Below are 18,506 nucleotides of genomic sequence, written 5' to 3'. Positions count from 1 at the left end.
GAACCGTGACCCCTTCAGCACAAAGCGAAAGTGCGCTCGCGACGAGCACTTTTTTCTTCCTGATTTCCCGCTATTACCGAAATTCCTCGCGCCGTTCCCGCGCTCCGCAGCCCCGCAGCCCCGCGCGCCCTGCACCGTTACATTAAACGGAGCTCTGAAGAGGAAACATGGCCTTCTACAACCAGCAGCCCTTTTTCAACCCGGTAGGTGACAGATCACAGGCTCACTTCACACACACTTGCCTCTCGCTTTCAGTTCGTCACATTTTTGCAACTTTTTTCTGAGGGAGGAAGTTTTTTTTTTTTTTTTTTTTTTTTTTTTTTTTTACTACCGACCGACGATGTGCCAAAGGTATGTAATTTCGTGTGAACATTTTCTTTCACACTTCCCCTGGCCTGAAAGTCTCTCTCTCGCTCTCTGTTAAATTTGTCATAAAGAAAGAGAGAAATCGATACAGAATTATTTTCTATAACGGAACGGATTTACGGAACGCATGACATTTCCTATAACGGAAAGCATTGCAAAAACTGGTTTCTAAATTCGCACTTCTGTCTAAATAATAGTATTTTGACAGTTGTGGTCCGCTGACGTGTCATATGACTGCAGTTCCGTCCACTGTTTGTTTTTGAACGTCCTCATATTAGAATTAGTCCAAAATCAGTCTTCTGCTCTAGTCATTTGTTCCATTCGCATTTGTGTCTTTGAATAATAGCAATACAATTATCACACCCTATTTGTTATGCCCACAAATATAAAAATAAATGTTTAAAATGATTTTTTTAAAGCCTACATACTGCATACTTCTCCTGTAGTCATTATTTTTGGGTTTTTAAAGAAGCATTTTTTTCTTGTGTTATATTTACACACACACACACACACACACACACACACAGAGTCATGCCCCCATTCACATCCCAAGGGCATTTTAACATCAGCAGTTCACCTCAACTGCATGTTTTTACAGGTAACCCACGCAGATGTGGGGAGAACGAGCAAACTCCATTGACTTAACGTCGATCAAACTCACATTTTCCCGCACAATCCAGGAACTGTAAGGCAGCAGCACTACTTTGTCAGTCCCTTTGTCTTTATATTTATATTTATATCACTTTGTCTGAAGCAAATCCCTTTCACGGGCTCCATCCATGGAGGACTGCAGACAGGAAAGGAGATCACTGTGGCTGGCAGAGTCCTGGAGGGAACCAGCAGGTGAGTTGCAGGCTCCCCTTGTAGGCTCTAGGACTAAAATCAGGGCCTACACTGCTCTAATTTCACCTCTGTTAAAAAAATCCTCCCTGGACCCCAATCTGGTTGAAAATTACAGACCGGTCTCTCTCCTCTCCTTCCTGTCCAAAACCCTTGAGCGGGCAGCTTGTGATCAACTGTCCGATTTCCTCACCCGGAACCATCTCCTTGTGGTTATCAGTCTTGTTTCAGAATTGGTCACTCCACTGAGACTGCCCTTCTGGCGGTATCTGACACTCTCCAAGCTGCTAGAGCTGCCTCCCTCTCCTCGATCTGTCTGCAGCATTCGACACTGTAAATCACCAGATTCTACTCTCCCCTCTTAACCAGCTTGGGATCAAAGGTGCGGCACTAAGATGGTTTGAGTCCTCCCTCTCTGGCAGATCCTGTCAAGTGGTCTGGTGGAGCTCTCGTTCTTCTCCTCTGCTGCTCTCAGCTGGTGTTCCGCAGGGGTCGGTATTGGGTCCTCTTCTTTTCTCCATGTACACCTCCTCCCTCGGTCCGCTCATAGCCTCCCATGGATTCAAGTACCACTGCTATGCAGATGGTACCCAGCTCTTCCTCTCCTTTCTACCTGGTGCATCAGACATCTCCGCACGCATTGCTGCCTGCCTGTCGGACATCTCTTCATGGATGTATGATCACCGCCTCCAACTCAACCTCTCCAAAACAGAGATTCTTTATCTCCCAGCTGGCCTGTCCTCCTGTCACGACCTCTCGATCAAACTGGACAACTTACTCATTTTGCCTAGCTCCTTTGCTAAGAGTCTGGGAGTAACGATTGATGTGAGTCTGTCATTCTCTCAGCATATTGAAGCCACAACCCGGCCATGCAGATACATCCTGCATAATATTCATAGGATCCGTCCCTACCTCACTATTGACTCCGCCCAACTACTTGTCCAGGCCATGGTGACTGCCCGTCTAGACTGCTGCAACTCTCTTCTGTGTGGCCTTGCTGCTAACGCCATCAAACCTCTGCAGCTTCTACAGAATGCCGCTGCACGAGTTGTGTTTGATTTGCCAAAGCGCTCCCATGTATCTCCTCTACTCATCTCTCTGCGCTGGCTTCCTATAGCTGCCTGAATCAAATTCAAAACTGTGTACACATGCATCAGTAGAACTGCTCCCAGCTATTTACAGGACTTGATCAACCAGTACACCCCAGCCAGGCCCGTTCGCTCGTCTACTTCCGCTCACTTGGTGGCCCCGCGCACGAAAGGTAAAGCTTGGAGGTTCTCGGTTCTGGGTCCGTTGTGGTGGAATGACTTTCCCCTGTCACTCAGAACTGCAGAAACTCTGTCTATATTTAAGAAGGGTCTGAAAACCCACCTTTTCCAGATCCACTTTGCCCAAGATCTCTTCAGATCATCTATGGTGTAACTGTTCACACATCGTAACTCCAGAAGCATCCGCAGATACAACCTTTATTCAGCAATTACTCTGGTATTGTACTGCTCATTTGTGTATCTTATAATATTTAATAAAAAAAAATGGTGTGGGTATCGGGATTTGTCTATCCTGTGTCTTATGCACCTACTTGAATGATGAACCTCGGTGCAGCAAGTGGTAGGGAACAAACTAGGTTTGCTTGAGACTTTCATGTCTGCAGCTATGTCTCCTTCTCTCAATGTCATGCATAAATTGTACTTTTGCTGAGATGTACGTCGCTTTGGACAAAATTGTTTGCTAAATGAATAAATGTAAATGTAAATTACTATTAAACATCGTGGAAAGTTCCCACAGATTGCATGTGTGATGACAGAGAATGATAAATGATAATTTAAATTCTGCTAACTTACACCACTTTGATGAGGAATTTATAATGAGGACTAGCCACTGGGACTTCTGTTGCATGGCAGGTTTCATGTGAATCTGCAGTGCGGCTCAAGGCAGGGGGCGGATGTGGCCTTCCACTTCAATCCGCGGTTCGACAGCCTGCCTGGATATGTGGTGGCCAACACCTTCCAAGGCTCCAGATGGGGGAGTGAGGAGAGGAAGTATGAGGCGCCCTTCCCACAAGGCTCCAACTTCAGTCTCACCATCATCGTCAATACCGATGCTTTCACGGTCAGAGGATGCCTCAACCCTTACCCTTGATTTCCACACATTACAAAATACAGTGCAACAAATGGAATACAGTTTATTTATCTAATAAGAAGTGACAATTTCACATCAGCTTTGTCACAATTACAGAACTTTACTACAACTACCACGTGCCACCTCATTACTGAAGAAATTTTTGGAGGGGGCATTGTGATCTTTGAATGTAGACATTATCCTGAAGATCATCTGCCTATTTTCAGTATCATTATGATATTTCACAATGATCTTACATAATCCGTCCCTGTTTCCCAAAATTAACAAAGTCATCTTCATTGAATTTCAACAGAATTTTCACTGAACTACTGCCATCATAATTTGTTATGCTTTTGGAACAACACACACTGGCTAAAGCCACTTGTCCCAAGTGGGGTCGCAGCGAGCTGGAGCCTAATCCGGCAATATAGGCCATAAGGCTGGAGGGGGAGGGGACACACCCAGGACAGGATGCCAGTCCATCACAAGGCACCCCGAGCAGGACTTGAACTCCAGACCCGCCACAGAGCAGGACCCAGCCAAGCCCGCTGCACCACTGCACCCCCTTTGGAACAACACAATATATCAGAATATATCTTATCAATGAATGCATGTCTCATTTAGGTTCTGGCAAATGGGATGAAATTCATGGAATACAAGCACCGCCTTAATTTTTCCCAAGTTGATACCATCACTGTGGACGGTGGGGTTGTGGTGACCTGCATCTCATTCCAGAACCCTGTGGTGAGTTCATACACAGGTGCTATTGCTAGTTACAGAAACTTTTAGAAACAGCAGCACATTCTGTCAGAAATGACATGTTTATATTTACATTTTAATTTATTCATTTAACAGATGCTTTTCTCCAAAGGGATGTCCTTCTCAGAGAAATACAATTTGTACATTACATTAGGAGAAAGAGAGACATAGTTGCAGATGTGTGATTCTTAAGTAAACTTAGTTTGTTTCTTTCCACTGTATGAATGATGTTCATTGCACGAGTAGGTACAAAAAACTAAGAATTCAATAGACAATACGTATGACGGACCCACTGAGAAAAATAATTTGTACAGACCGCAAAAAGCATTGGTTGTAACTTACAATGTACTAACAGTTTTATTTTTGTTTCCTTTTACAGCCATTTTCTGCACAACAGGCATCTTTTGTAAGTACCAACCATGACTGAATGAGTTCAATGGTTAAAATTCCGCAGTTTCACAAATTCAGTTTGATCAACAGAGTCCAGTAAAGCACATGTTAATGGTATGACACATACATGTGGTCCCCGATTTACGATAGTTCGACTTAGGATTTTGTCGACTTTACGTTGGTGAGATGGCGATAAACATTCAGTAGAAACCATATTTCGAATTTTGAATTTTGATTTTTTCCTGGGCAAGCGATATAGTGGAACGTAACCCATTGCCATTGTAAACCGGGGACCACCAGTACAGTATTTATGTCATCTAAAATCCCCCTTTACCACGAAGGGCAGGAAGTGCAGTGTTTCATTAGATCATAGCTCCTTGACAAGGAAATCTTGTGAAGAGGCTTTTTGGAGATTATCCCCAGTGTTATGATTTGTGAAATGCATTTGATCATTTGAAGTATGGATTTACAAAAGTTACAGCTGACGTTGTTAACTTTTATGCTCTAATGACATTTATACATTTTACTTGCTTTTACCCTAACTTGAGTTGCCAAGCTAACCATTTTTTTTCTATAGGCTTATGCTGCTCCTGTACAAGGATATCCTGTGAGTACCTCTTAATAAATCTGGCAGGAGTCATTATTGTAATGTTTTCCATCATCTGTTTGATGAAATCAATACAGAAGTCATATGAAGCAAGTGGAAATACAAAGACTACAAATTTTTTTAAATTTTGACCAAATTTATTTGCTTTACATTTATTGTTTTCCTGGTATACAAAGTTTTGTAATAGTTTTGGGCAGCTGATAGCGTAGTTTTTAGAGCTGCTACCTTTGCATCCAAGAGGTTGCAGGTTCAGATCACAGCTATAATACTTTTGAGCAAGTTATTTAGAAAGTTTAATCACGCAACCTAAATTGCTCCAGTAAAATTACCCAGCTGTGTAAATAATTGTAAGTTGCTTCGGAGAAAAGTGTTAGGTAAATGAATAAATGTAATGGTGTAACATGTTTTTATATATCTACTTTTCCCCCGTTTTATCCTTGCCATCAGTTGTGTTGAGAGTTTGTGAAACTGCACTAGCAAGAATAAACTTCAGAGAGCTGGTAGTTTCCCTACAATTTTTAAACTCCAGCTTTAATTTGCTAAAAACTTGATTGACTATCAGAACATTAACCTTCATTCATGTCATCATGTTAAGTGCTTTTTAGAAAGATATTTCCGCTGAACACTGTGTCCAAAATTGTATTATTGCTAAACGCCTTCACATTAGTTGAGTGGCATATTTTCATGTTCATTTATAATTTGTCACAGAAGAAGTACACATACAGGCAGTCCTTGGGTTACGAATGTCCGACTTGCGTACAACCTGTAGTTACGAACCATCCCCTTACTGACCGGAAGTTCATTTTTTTGACACCCTTAAGTAACAATGAAATGAAAACTTCACAATTAAGGCTATTATATTCAAAATTCGAGTTACTGTACATGCAATGAATCGTAATAAGAAACGAGCTCTACTTTGCGACGTGCATCAAAACATTGCCCATCTACAGCGGTTTGTCGACTCGTGGGCAGGGCACATGAGCCCGAGGTAGGACAAAGACTTCCTTCTTTTCAGTTGGACCACGTTGCTGTTAACAGTGTCTTGTGTTAATGTATTTGGCTTTAATTTTTTTGTTTTTACTCTCCTAACCATGGCACCAAAGCATAAATGTGATGCAAGTGATGGTGATGCATCAAAAAAAAAGGGAAATGATCACGATTGAAACTAAGTGAAAATAATTAAGCGGAAAGTGGTGCGCACCCCCCCCCTCATAAAAGACACTTCTCAACCTCTTCCCAGTTGTGGAACCTCACTCCTCACCGCATTCTCAAACCTACCTCGTGTTACTCTTCCAAGTCCTGTCACTCATTGTTCCCCAGTCCCATTCCATGTCTCTTTGATAACGACTGCTCGCCTTGTCCCTCGACCATAACTTCTGATCCTTCTCTCTGTTCAGTTCGCCAATCGGTACCGACTATTCTCCCATCCCTGACCATGAGAACACATCTAGTCCTTTGATTCTGAATAAACAATCCTGCACTTGGGTTCAGCCTTCTCCGTGTCCTGTGTTCATCATGACAGTAACATTTATTATCTCTTTCTATGTCTCTCTCTATTATAAATGCTGTAGTTACATTTATTATTCTTATTATTATTATTATTATTATTACTACTACTACACAACAGACGAAGCCAGACAGTAGGTGCAGTGCTCACCTGTTGGCGTGTTTTTTTCACTCAGTCGTCAGTGAGGAGGCAAGGGGGGTAAAGGGGGAGCTGGGAACGGGTGGAAAGGGGATTCGACTCGGTCTCGTCGGCGTCGTCCATGGGCTCGAGGTCGGGATCGGGGTCGTGTTCGTTCTCTCGCTGGCGCTCTCCTCCTCCGTTGCTCTCCTTCACTGTCGAGTCCGGGGGAAGAAAGAGTAGTAGTAATTAGTCCCAGTTGTGGCTCCCTTGTCCCCGTCTCCGCCCACCTGCTCGGCCGCCTCGGCATGTTACATACTATTGCTGTATTGTTATATTAAAGATTTTTTAGTGTATCTGGAAGTGTTTCTTTAATGTTTTTTTATGCATAGAAAGGTACACGATTTACGATATACTAAAAGAAACATTTGACTAACTGATGTTAGATACCTACCATACCTAACTGTTCCAACTTAACGTCAAAATCCGACTTAAAGACAAAGGACACTGAACTCGTTCGTAATCTGGTGATTGCCTTGATCAGTGCTCTTAGTGTAACAGATTTAAATCTAGGTGTTGTAAGCAAATCAGCAACTTAAAATATTTCCATTTCACAGTCCAGTGCTGTGGGACTCCTTGAGCACTTTACTTACAGAAGAGTAGGCTTGTGGGAGCATATGTGGCCAGATGCAACAGCTTCATCAACAATCCCACATTTGATCTTAGATTTCAAAAGAAATAATAAAAACTGGAGCCCTCAGTTACAGAGTACTGGTGTTCAAAAAAGTTGCAGGCCCATCTTTTAACTTAATGTACAGTACAGCAGGGACATGATGGACCAGTAGGTAAACCTGGTGCCTGATAGCTCCTGAGCTTCTTTGGTGGGTGGGTAGGGTGCATGGGGTTTGCATATTTCTCCCTGTGTCTGTACTCCCCCCCCCACCCACGTGCACTGGCAAACCACCTCCCTTCCCTTAGAAACAATGCGAGTACTCGCCATGAGTTGGACTCAACATGATGGCATTTCCATCCATCCTTAGGGCAGTAAAATGCGAAATTCACAATTTACTTCCTTTGTGAATGTGTTTAGAATGTGGTGCATGTGAAAAAAATCACTTTATGCTGCATTCAGGAATGGCAGTTTTAAACTGGACTCCTGGCCACAAGTGAATCTGCTAAATATCAATATAATACTGTATATGCAGCTGTAAGATTGTGGTGATAGAAAACGGAATTTGGTGAACAGAATTCTTACTGATATGTGGGAACTTCAGCTCAAACATTTAAAGGACATTGCTTGAAACAGTATTTATAAACTGACCTTCATTTTCCTGTTATTCATTTTTGAGTCCTTCGTGTGAGCTGGTGAACACTGAATTCCCACTACAGTATTCACATTCCTTTTCAGTGACAATGTTCTGCACATTGTTTTAAGGCTGAATATTGCTTTCACACAGTGTGTCTTTAGCACTTCAATTTCCTGATGTGTACCACCCAATACAGGAAATACATATTTTTGTATCATACAAGGAGGGTGTTAGAATATAGTGTTGCTTCTATTTTGGGTGAAGAACAAAAAAAATTGTTCTTCACGGATCACTGGTTGTATTTTCAGTTAGTTTCCATTAAATGTTACTTAAAGCAGTGATGGGTGGGAATGTACCTCTTTCTTAGTGTACATGGGGAAGTTTCACACTGATTTATCTCTTTGTTCCCATCTCTTTTGACAGTCCGCTCCTGTGTATGGAGCGCCGCAGTACTATGTAAGCACTTTGTTATATATTCTTCAGAATTGTTATGTTGACTTATGCCACATCACACAGATCATTTGTCCTGAAAGTAATAATCTGATGACTGAGTGCCATGGCTGATAACTCTTGTTTCGTGGTGTCCAGACCATCCCGTACAAAACTGCAATCAATGGTGGGATGTACCCGGGCAGGAGCATTACCATACAGGGTGTGGTCAACCCCAGTGCTAAGAGGTCAGTTGTGAATGGTTACCAAATCTGAATCTCATGGCTCTTGTGGTTCATGTTCATTCAACACATTCCGTTGTTCATTCAGGGATACTTGTGTCACTTGTTCTTTTTTAAGCTTGATTGTATTGTTTCAGCACTATATAACTTTTACAGGCTAATTAAAAATGATTAAGGCTCTCTGAGCTTTGTTTGCCTTTTTTGGAACCCACCTAAGGCTGACTGTCACGGTGAGGGAATGAACGGTAGAGCATAAGTGACCATTGTGATGTGGCTCTGGCTAAGTGGTGCTGTGCAGTAAATCCACCGGGTTTATGTGTACAGGTTCCATTTCAACCTGTGCTATGGCTCTGGGATAGCAATGCACTTCAACCCCAGGTTTGATGAGAACACAGTGGTCCGCAACAGTCTGATGAACAACAAGTGGGGTCCCGAGGAACGTCAAGGGGGCATGCCCTTCGAAAGAGGACAACCTTTTACAGTGAGTAGTCCCAAAATCCTCCAACCATTCACCCCATGTGGCGCTCCTAGTGATAAACTGTGTCTTATTGGGTTTAGTTTATTTCAGTCCAGTTCTGTATTCACAGCTCTTGATAAATAAGAACAGCTGCATAGTAGCCCAACAGGTGGCGCTGATTGCTTATACTCCTGGGCTGTGCATCTGGGCGTGGGGGGAATCAAGCACGGTCCATGTGCAGTTTGAATGTTCTGCCTGTGTTTCTATGGGTTTCCTACCATCCAAAGACATGTTTCAGGTGGACTAGGGACTCTGAACTGCCCTTAGACTTAGTATATGACTGTGTCAGTGTGTTACATTGGTGTATAAGTAAGTGTACTTTTGCTGAGATGTACGTCGCTTTGGACAAAAGCGTCTGCTAAATGAATAAATGTAAATTAAGTAAGGCAAAAGGTTGTAGGCAGTCTAGCGTATTTAGCATTGTATATCACTTTAAAAAAAGTATTTGCTAAAAGAATAATGTAACTATATGAAAATATAAAACAGTGAAAGTCCATATTAACAATAAAGATTTTCTCCAAAGCATGTTGAAGGTTTGGGACTCAGTACAGTTGCAATAGTTAGTGTCATGGTTAGAGGGACCACCTTGGAATGAAGATGCAGGTTTGAATCCTGGCTCCTGCTGTAATACCCTTGAGAAAGATAACTACCATGAACGGACACAGTAAAAATTATCCAGCTGTATAAATTGGTAAATCAGTGTGAGTAGTTCAGTATACAGACATGCATTGTATGTCTTTTTGGAGAAAAGCATTGGATAAATGAGAAATCATTAATGGGGGGGGTGCGGTGGTGCAGTGGGTTGGACCTCGTCCTGCTTTCCGGTGGGTCTGGGGTTTGAGTCCCGCTTGGGGTGCCTTGTGGCGGCCTAGCGTCCCGTCCTGGGTATGTCCCCTCCAGCCTCACGCCCTGTGCTGCTGGGTTAGGCTCCGGCTCCCCGTGACCCCGTATGGAACAAGCGGTTCAGACGATGTGTGTATGTGTGTGAAATCATTTACATTTATTCATTTAGCATATGCTTTTCTTCAAAGTGATTTCCAGTGAACAATATGCAGTAGTATCACCCCACACCTTATTCACTCAAGGTGACAATTAATAATGATCTATTAACTGGCCAGGAATTGTGATGTAATTTACAACATACAACTTCCTGTGATGGAGGAAAAAAGGTGTCAGTGGGCCTCTTCCACTTCTTTCAAAACAGAAGGCACTTTCTGATATAAGGTCCCCCCAAAATAAAATACCCACGCACACACACAGAATGAGCTTGATTTCTTGCTCTTCAATAAGTTCTTGTTCCAGTTGTTGATCAGCTGTGTTTTGCTGTAATCTGTTGCTCAAACCTGTTGCCTGCGTTTCAGGTGACATTCATCTGCAACGACCAGACCTACTTGGTGATGCTCAACGGTGTGCAGATGTTCACCTACAAGCACCGCCATCTCCTTCTCCAGGATGTTAACATGCTGGAGGTGAATGGAGATGTGAGCCTGACCTCTGTGACCATCTGAGTTGAAGATCAGCAGTGATATCAGATCAGTGTGTGAAAAGAGGAACAAAATGTGTCTAATAAGATTACTCATTTGCTGGCCACGAAATATACAAACAGCTAAATGTAACTGTACTGCTTTGCATGCTCTCACTTTGTATGTTCTACTTCTTTAAATTTTGCCTTAGAGACAATTTAATTCATACTCACTTATAATACTGTGCATTGCATTTTATCATGCTTAAAAACACATTAAAATAAAATCTAATTTTTATATTACAAATTCTTCTGCATTTGCAGAATGAAACATGAATAAATATCTTTAAAATAAAAATACAAGTACAAAAAAAGTAAAACATTTCCAGGCACAAAATTAAGAAATTGATATTAAAACAACTGTTCAATGAATGGGGGCACTTTTTAATGTGTTGTGAATAATTTAATAAAAATACATATAAAACAGTTGACCAGACATCAAAATTGTACATGCATGCAGTACTTTATAACATATTTCATATTTTTTAACAAAACAGAAAATCTCATTTTAATTTTTTTGCTTTTATAGATACTGTATTTTAAACCAACTCTGGCTATTTTAATATATCAGTGATATCACAATAAATCAGAACTACTGAAGGAATGAAACGAAGAGAACACATTATTCCCTGGTAGGTTTACACATACAAGAAATATGATGTGTTTGACAGACAATTAAAATAGCAGAACTATGAAGTGAATAGGATCCTACAAAAATAACTGTCCCCAGTATCCACAGATGATGGGCAAGAACATCTTAAATTTATTCCAGGTCATCATTGTCAAGGTTTTGGAGGGGCTGAAGGTAGCGTTGTGGTTAGAGCTGCTACTCTTGGACCCGCAGGTCACAGGTTCGACTCCCACCTATAGGTGTAGTACCCATCAGCAAGGTAATTACCCAGTTGTATAAATGGGTCAATAATTGTCGGTAGCTTAACATTGTAACTTGTTTTGGAGAAAAGTGTCAGCTAAATGGATAAATGTAGTGTAAATGAGTCCTCACTGAGGCCCTTGAGCAGAAAGAACCCTTCAGTGAAACACCTTGCTGGGCTCTGCTGTCTCAAATGACTGCCTGCAGGGGGCAGCATGTTTCCACACTGACTGTTCTCTTTGCATTTACTGTGCATCACGTCATTTGCCTGGTTGAAACTTTAAGCCAAAGTGACTTACCTTTTTATCCACTTGCAAGGTTGGATGTTTTACGGATGAAGTTCCAGATTAATCTTTTTGAGGAAACTCCAGAATGGGCCCTGGCAGGGCTTGAACCTCCAACCTTCATAAGTTTCAATCTCTGTCCTCTAAGAAAACATAATCGAAAAGATCTCAACTCACTACATTCACATAGCCTGTCGTTGTCCTCAGTGCTCTCTCTCTCCTGAAAGTTGTCGATGGAGGTGTGTTGCACGATTTCCGTGGCTCGAAGGGGTGTTGCTGTAACAACAGGTGACCAATATGGGGACCACCGTGTGGTCCAGGGCACTGAGCTCCTTTCTAGTTAGGGACAACAGGAGCTGTCAGAAGCACGCATGACACTCGCGATGCTTTCCTCCTCTTGAAACAGACTGTTGGACAATTCCTTCTTTGCGAAGACCCTTGGTTATAAAAACTGATCTAGGGATTGCATAAACTGTGAGGAAAAAACTGCTTCACAAAGCCATCGTCACCATTAAAAAGAGGTCTTTTTATGTGTTACGGGAAAGGCCTTTATTGGACATTTTTACAGACTTTCAAGGAAATGCTGAGTGGCCCATGATTCACAAGAAGAGGGTCGATTCGATTTTCCTTAGACATGCACAGGGACTCGATTTATTGCGGGTTGTGCACGTGACAGCGTGACTTTCTCTCTCAGCCCGTTCCGCGTGCCCTTCCAGGGGTTAACTGGCTAATTGAATTTGCTTTGCGGCATGTGATTGTAGAAGAAAAGCAGGCTGCCTCTGGCTTTTCTTCAGCTCAGCAGCCAACACAGTGCACACTCTTATGAGGCTATGTGTGTATACATTTTACATATAAAGTTTATTTTCATTAAGCAGTGTAACTAAGGGGATTCCACATGAGAAGCTGGGAACAACATGTCTGTTACATAATAATTGCAGGACATCCACCCTACCCTCTTCACACACATTCACCTACACATTCTCCCTTCCTTTCTCAGACACACACACACTCACTCACTCACTCAAGACGAGCCTTCGTGTGCACGACTCTGTGTCTGCAATGTATGTGAAAGACGACACAGGTAAGCAACAGGCCATGACATTCCCCTGTCCAAATGCAGCACTCAGCACTCCCACAGCTGCTGACAGGTGAAGGGGAAACCGGTTACGTAACAGCACAACACACACACACACGCAGCCCTGCGAAGTGCAAAATCACGACTGTTGTTATGAAAACAATACATGATAGGCTGTTTATCTCATCTCCATCTCCAGCTCTACCTCCATTTCCTTCACTGCAAGTGAAACAGCTGGTGTCGAATCTTTGAAATACCACACGCATGTGAATTTTACTGCCAGGTGGCGATAAGTTAGGAATGAATGAGAAGCATCTTTGGGCTGTTTCTTCCATTAATGAAGCAAGATCGCGCTACCCGCCACTACTTTCCTCTCCAACGCGTAGATCCCAAACGGCGCAAGCGCACTGACCACTTCTCCGTACACTCATCTCTGTCCATTAGATTTATCCCAGGCGGCGCATGCGCAGTGGGGTACTCTCGACAGGCTCTTCTCCCTCCTTCGGCCGAATCCCGGGCAGCGCATGCGTACTATACCGCTTCTCGACGGGCTTGTCTCTCTCCATCAGTCGGATCCTGTGCGGCGCATGCGTCGTAGGCCACCCTTCGACAGGCTCGCTCTCTGGTCTCATTACGGCTCCGCTGGAAAGGAGGATTCGAACTTCCGGTGGAGTGTCATGGCGGCGCGGTAGTGTCTGCTGAAAGGGAAAAAATAACCAGCCCCCACCGTCCCGTTTCGACAACGGTTCCCAAGGTTTAAAGGGTGGAAAACTGCAAAGGAGGACGTTGTTACTTTTGGGATTGCACGTAGCCCACCGCGGCTCCCATCCGGCCGGCCATGGCGGCGCACAAGCCAGTGGAATGGGTTCAGGCCGTAATTAACAGATTCGACGAGCAGGTAAGAGCGGGGGTCTCCGTCGAGGGTCCGCGGCCGCCGGGGGGGGAGAGAGAGGACAGGGCCTGCGTGGTCGGGCCTGGAGCCGGTCAGGTGAATGAGTGCGGTGAGGGATCCAGCGCGCGCCGTGCAGCTCGAGCGCAACCACCGACCCCGGCTGTTGTCGAGAGTGTGGCGAAGCGGAGGGAGGGAGAGGGAGGGAGGGAGCGCCAGTGACTGAGGGCCACACAGCAGCGCAGCCAGCGGCTCGAGCCTCGTGTCCGGGTTCGGACCGGGAGACGTTGAACAAACTGCCAGACACACTTGACAACTTGAGTTGAACACGGAAAAGGGCTCGAGCCCTGGCCGACCATGGCATGGCGTGCCGAGGAGAGAAGGGCGGTCGGATCGACGGGTAAAGTCAGTGAGTTAGCTAAAGCTGGGCAGCCCCATCCGTCCAGGTGATGATGGTTCTTCCAGTCCCCATGGGCTTGCTTGTCAACCAGTGTATTATAATAGGCTTCGACCCCATAACCGTGGTGTTCGCACTCAGTCCTAGTGACTGACTGTACATCATTCCTGGATCTGTGTGACCAGGAGACCTTACTGCAACGACATGGCATGGGGGGGGTTGACGGAGGTCCTCCTGCAGACATCAGAGTGGCATCATGATTAAAAACACTGTGACTGTTATTAAATCCCACAGAAATCAGTGAGATGTTATTCATGGCGTGAAGAATGCGACAGGAATCGGTGTGGTGTCTCTTGTGGCACGAGAGGGGAGTCCTACAGAAGATAGTACGGGGGTCCTTAATGACATGTGGGAAGTCCTGCACCAGTCAGTGGGTCATTCATTATTGGGAATCATGTCTTGCAGAAATCAGCGTAGGGTCATCAGGGATGTGAATAATCTTACAGGGAGTTCTACCGAAATCACCCATGGGTCATTGATGACTTTGGGGGAAATCCTGCAGAAATCAATGTGGCATCATCAATGACATGGAGGAAATCCAGTATAAAGCAGTACGGGTCACTGATAATACGAAAACATTGGAAGTTATTGTTTACGGTGCAGTATAAAGAGGCTGTTTGTGAGAGACATACACGTCACGCTGGTCCCCGTTCCTGGAGGTCGGAGAGCTGTCCTGCGGTCCTGCGGTTTGCCATGTCCGGTCAGAGGGGCAGCGTGCCGGACAGCGAATCCCAGCCGGTGGACACCTCGCGCCGTTCGTGCTGCAGTCGTGATGAAATTTTGTTTTCGAACGGGCTGCACCCGTGAGTGCATACTGATGTTTACAGGATGCTGCTTTGTGCTGCAAAGTAAAAGGCTTCGTTTACTGAGCAAATGACTGAATCGCAGAAATAAATATGATCCCCTAACAAAGTTTCAAAGTGCGTGTTGTTCAGTTTCTTTTGTTTCATCTTTTAAGTAATGTATGCATGCAATGGCAACTGATGATGCCAAATCCCAAAATTTGTTTTTATTGGCATTGTGCTTATTATATTATTATGTCAAGTTAAGTCTGCCTTGTCCATCAGTACCAGGCACCACTTTAAAATGCTGTCAGGCTCAACTGACTGTTAAAACATCACCATGTGTGTTACTCTTTTGTTTCTCATGTCTGTTTTCATCAACAGTTGTTGGATCTTTTACTTCTTGTTTAGAAATTTTTGTTTTGATTTTGCTTAATTGGCATTGCCAGTGACAGTGGAGTGCACAATAGAATAATAAAATTTCCTAACCTTACTGTTAAAAATATCTTGCACTGAAGTTTATGTATAATTGTCCGAACTGCCTGTTACTAATGAGGAAAAGAACGGTGCACTAACACTGCTAATAATATTTTAATTTGATTAAACTGTTCTTAAACAGCTTACATTGTGCATTTGTCTTTGTAGGAGCTGTCTGAGCTAATAATTCCTACGTACCCCAAATGGTTTGACCAGCTGGAGCGCGGCAAAAAAATTCTTGCTAAAACTAACTCTCGCCAATGCCTTTTTTGAATGTACAGTAAGAGGAATGGTAGAATTAACACTTTGTCTGCATTATTGAAGTGTAAGTGGAACTGAGCTTGGCATTTGGGATCTCTGTAAATGACCCGTGAGTTCTAGTGGTCAGCCACAGTGGCTTTGGAGACGTGTAGGTGTTTTTACTGCGAGAACAGGGTACTGTGCATTTTGTTGCTGTTCTCTGTTCTAGACGGGTTACAACCAAATGGTAAACGGTTTATGTGGTTGGGTGGATGCTGCTGTGTGTTCAGTTTGTTTTGAGCCTTTGCTCCTACAGCGCTTTGCTATATATCTCCATAATCATCCTAGAAAAAACCAAAAAGTAAAAATGTAACCTAGAAATGAACAAATAGTACTTTGTTTTCTTGAGCCGTTGAAATCCTAGGGACTCCGATTAGGCTAAATTGTCATTTAAAAACTAATTTAAAGTTTCTTTCATCATATTCAGTTTATTTTTCAAAATGTTAAGGGAGCCCTCAACAGGCGCTTTGTCTAAGCTGCCACACTCTTGTGGTCCTGTGGTTTGTTATATTTTTAATGGGTTTTTCCTGAAGTGGAAAGAGTTAAAAACTGGTTTTTAGTGCTAAGATCCTTCTTCATTAGTAGTCACATTTTTTTTATGAGTCATATGTGTGAATCTGTGGTAACATCAGTAGGTGGAGTAGTGGTTAAAGCTGCTCCCTTGCACTCTGGACCCAGGTTTGAATCCTTCTCCCACTATAGCACCCTTGATAAACGTATTTGTCCCAAATAGATTATAGATAATAAATAAGTGCAGATAGTGTGATTTGATTTTTCTTTGGAGAAAAATGTTGTTCAAATAATGATGAATTTTTGTGACAGTCTTTTTCCCCTCAAAACAGCCAAACATTATGTACTGTAAGACCGCCTTGGTAATTCCTGCATCAGGGCCTTGGAAGCACAGATGCATGTATGGAGCTGGAGCAGTAAGACCCTTGGAGAACGCCCTCTCCCTGTTCCAGCTGCTCAACAGATCAGCATACTTGCACTGATCCTGGCAATAAGTGAAGAAATCCTTCCAGCATGGTCATTTACTGCTGCTCTGTATTAGAAAGACTCGCTCTGGGTGTCTGAATCTGGACCTCTGAGTGACTGTATCCTTTACAGGTCAGAGGTCAAAGAGGGAACAGGGTCATTGTGGTGACCTGGACTACGGAGTGCTTCCTGGTCAGTTTCCTCCCTGAAGGCACGACAAGTGGAGACTGACGCCTGCATGTCTGGTCATCACCATGCTGACCCCGGTGCTGGTGACTGTTGGAAGATCTTGACGCTTTGAAACTGCAGGAATAGGCTGGCGTTTGGTCGAACCATAAGCATTGCGCGGTGATTGCCAGCTCTCTTGTGGGCAACTCGCTTGGCATCTCGCGACCACATGTGCTTTTCTCCTTCGCGGACAGGCAATTTCCTGAACTCGTTGGACGTATTTGTGCGTCTTGTGTGAGATTTCCCTGCAGGATTTCTCTGAGGGAACCTCATGTGGGACACTTTGCCCTCTTGCCAAAGTATGTGGAGGCCTTGTAGCCTCTTTATCCTCTCTGTTTGCCTGCAAAGCTGGGTGCGCAGCTCACCGGCGATCAGTTTCACAGGACACGGGGTGGCGATTGTACAGGGGCTTAGCGGCTGGGCGCGGCTCATTACAGTTTGATGAAAGTGTAATGGGGATTAAAGCCCAGTCTTACTGCTAAGCCAATTTAGAGCGCTCTGACTCAATGCATTGTTTGCTTTGGCTCTGGCCGGACTCTGACTAGTTGGTGGGATCAGCCTTCTGTTGACCGTTCTTCTCGTTCGCTCCATCCTAAACACACTCGCTACCCCCAGATGAGTGTCACGAGTTTACGTGTTACCGACAAAATTCGTGTGTCTCTTTGAACCTGGATACTTCCTCTTACCTGGGTTGAAGGCAGCTTAGTATGAGAGCAGTTTTTAAAAAAAAACGGGGGCACCTGGTAGCATAGTGGTTAGGGTGTCTACTTGTGCATCTGAAGGACACAGGTTTGAATCCCGCATACTGCTGCAGTGCCCTTGAGCAAAGCATGGGCCTTGAAGTGCTCCGCTAAAAATTACCCAGCTGTTCAAATGGGTAAATCATGGAAGGTCACTTTGGAGAAGTGTCACCTAAATGAATAAATTAAAAAATTAATCCTTCTCTTGAAGCTGGAAACCCTTTTGGTACATCAGTAACACATTTACTACATAATGTCTGAGCGGGAAGTTTCATGAGTTATCTGGAATAGAGCAATGTATCATCTCGGACATCTTGACGTTTCTGTCCTACAAATAAGGATTTTAATCTTTGGACTTAATTCTGTGCAGCTGTTCTTTGTTGTTTTTCAGCCTGAGGTTTTTTTTTTTTTTTTTTTTCTTCTTCTCCCTCTCTCTTCTTCTTCCCCTAAATATCTAAATTAATAATAAAAAAAAATGTCTGTTTTGAAATGCTGTTTCACAGGTAGACAGGAGTTTCCAGAATGAACTCGGGTTGCTTTGTATATGTGGTGATGATTTAAGAATTTCTGAATGAAAGACATTGTCCTCCTCTAGCTGTAGGACCCTTGAGCAAAGTACTTACCCTAAATTGCTCCAGTAAAATTACCCAGCTGTGTAAATGGCTAAATAATTGTAAGTAGCTTAACATTGTAAGTCGCTTTGGAGA

The 18,506-nt window shown here is 43.5% G+C and overlaps 2 protein-coding genes across 13 annotated transcripts in view; both read left to right on the top strand.

Moving 5' to 3' along the window:
- The first annotated feature begins 125 nt into the window (after nucleotides 1–125).
- Nucleotides 126–11,094, top strand: LOC108932135 (galectin-9B-like). Its single transcript, XM_018748354.2, has 10 exons — nucleotides 126–203; nucleotides 1,121–1,209; nucleotides 3,108–3,315; nucleotides 3,949–4,068; nucleotides 4,463–4,489; nucleotides 5,051–5,080; nucleotides 8,435–8,467; nucleotides 8,600–8,688; nucleotides 9,007–9,163; nucleotides 10,561–11,094. The coding sequence occupies exons 1-10, from the start codon at nucleotides 168–170 to the stop codon at nucleotides 10,705–10,707; spliced, it is 936 nt and encodes a 311-aa protein (XP_018603870.1). The 5' UTR covers nucleotides 126–167; the 3' UTR covers nucleotides 10,708–11,094.
- Nucleotides 11,095–13,546: 2,452 nt separating this feature from the next.
- The window catches only part of nf1a (neurofibromin 1a), a 72,601-nt gene continuing 67,641 nt past the window's right edge, over nucleotides 13,547–18,506 (top strand). For all 12 annotated transcript variants that reach the window (XM_018748654.2, XM_018748664.2, XM_018748658.2 and 9 more), the window contains exon 1: nucleotides 13,547–13,849. In XM_018748654.2, the coding sequence (XP_018604170.2) occupies nucleotides 13,790–13,849 (60 nt within the window). In that variant the 5' untranslated portion in view covers nucleotides 13,547–13,789. The remainder of the gene's footprint in view (nucleotides 13,850–18,506) is intronic.

Source organism: Scleropages formosus, chromosome 10, assembly GCF_900964775.1.
Source record: "Scleropages formosus chromosome 10, fSclFor1.1, whole genome shotgun sequence".
Classification (NCBI taxonomy): domain Eukaryota; kingdom Metazoa; phylum Chordata; class Actinopteri; order Osteoglossiformes; family Osteoglossidae; genus Scleropages; species Scleropages formosus.
The sequence above is the reverse complement of the archived record's forward strand: the minus strand, read 5'-3'. Positions and strand labels throughout refer to the sequence as shown.

Bases quoted from the DNA above. Each gene is read 5' to 3' on its own strand.
- LOC108932135 (XM_018748354.2), top strand. From the start codon at position 168: ATGGCCTTCTACAACCAGCAGCCCTTTTTCAACCCG. The intron at 1,210-3,107 runs GTGAGTTGCAGG...GTTGCATGGCAG, and splicing joins GTCCTGGAGGGAACCAGCAG to GTTTCATGTGAATCTGCAGT. The intron at 5,081-8,434 runs GTGAGTACCTCT...CTCTTTTGACAG, and splicing joins CTCCTGTACAAGGATATCCT to TCCGCTCCTGTGTATGGAGC.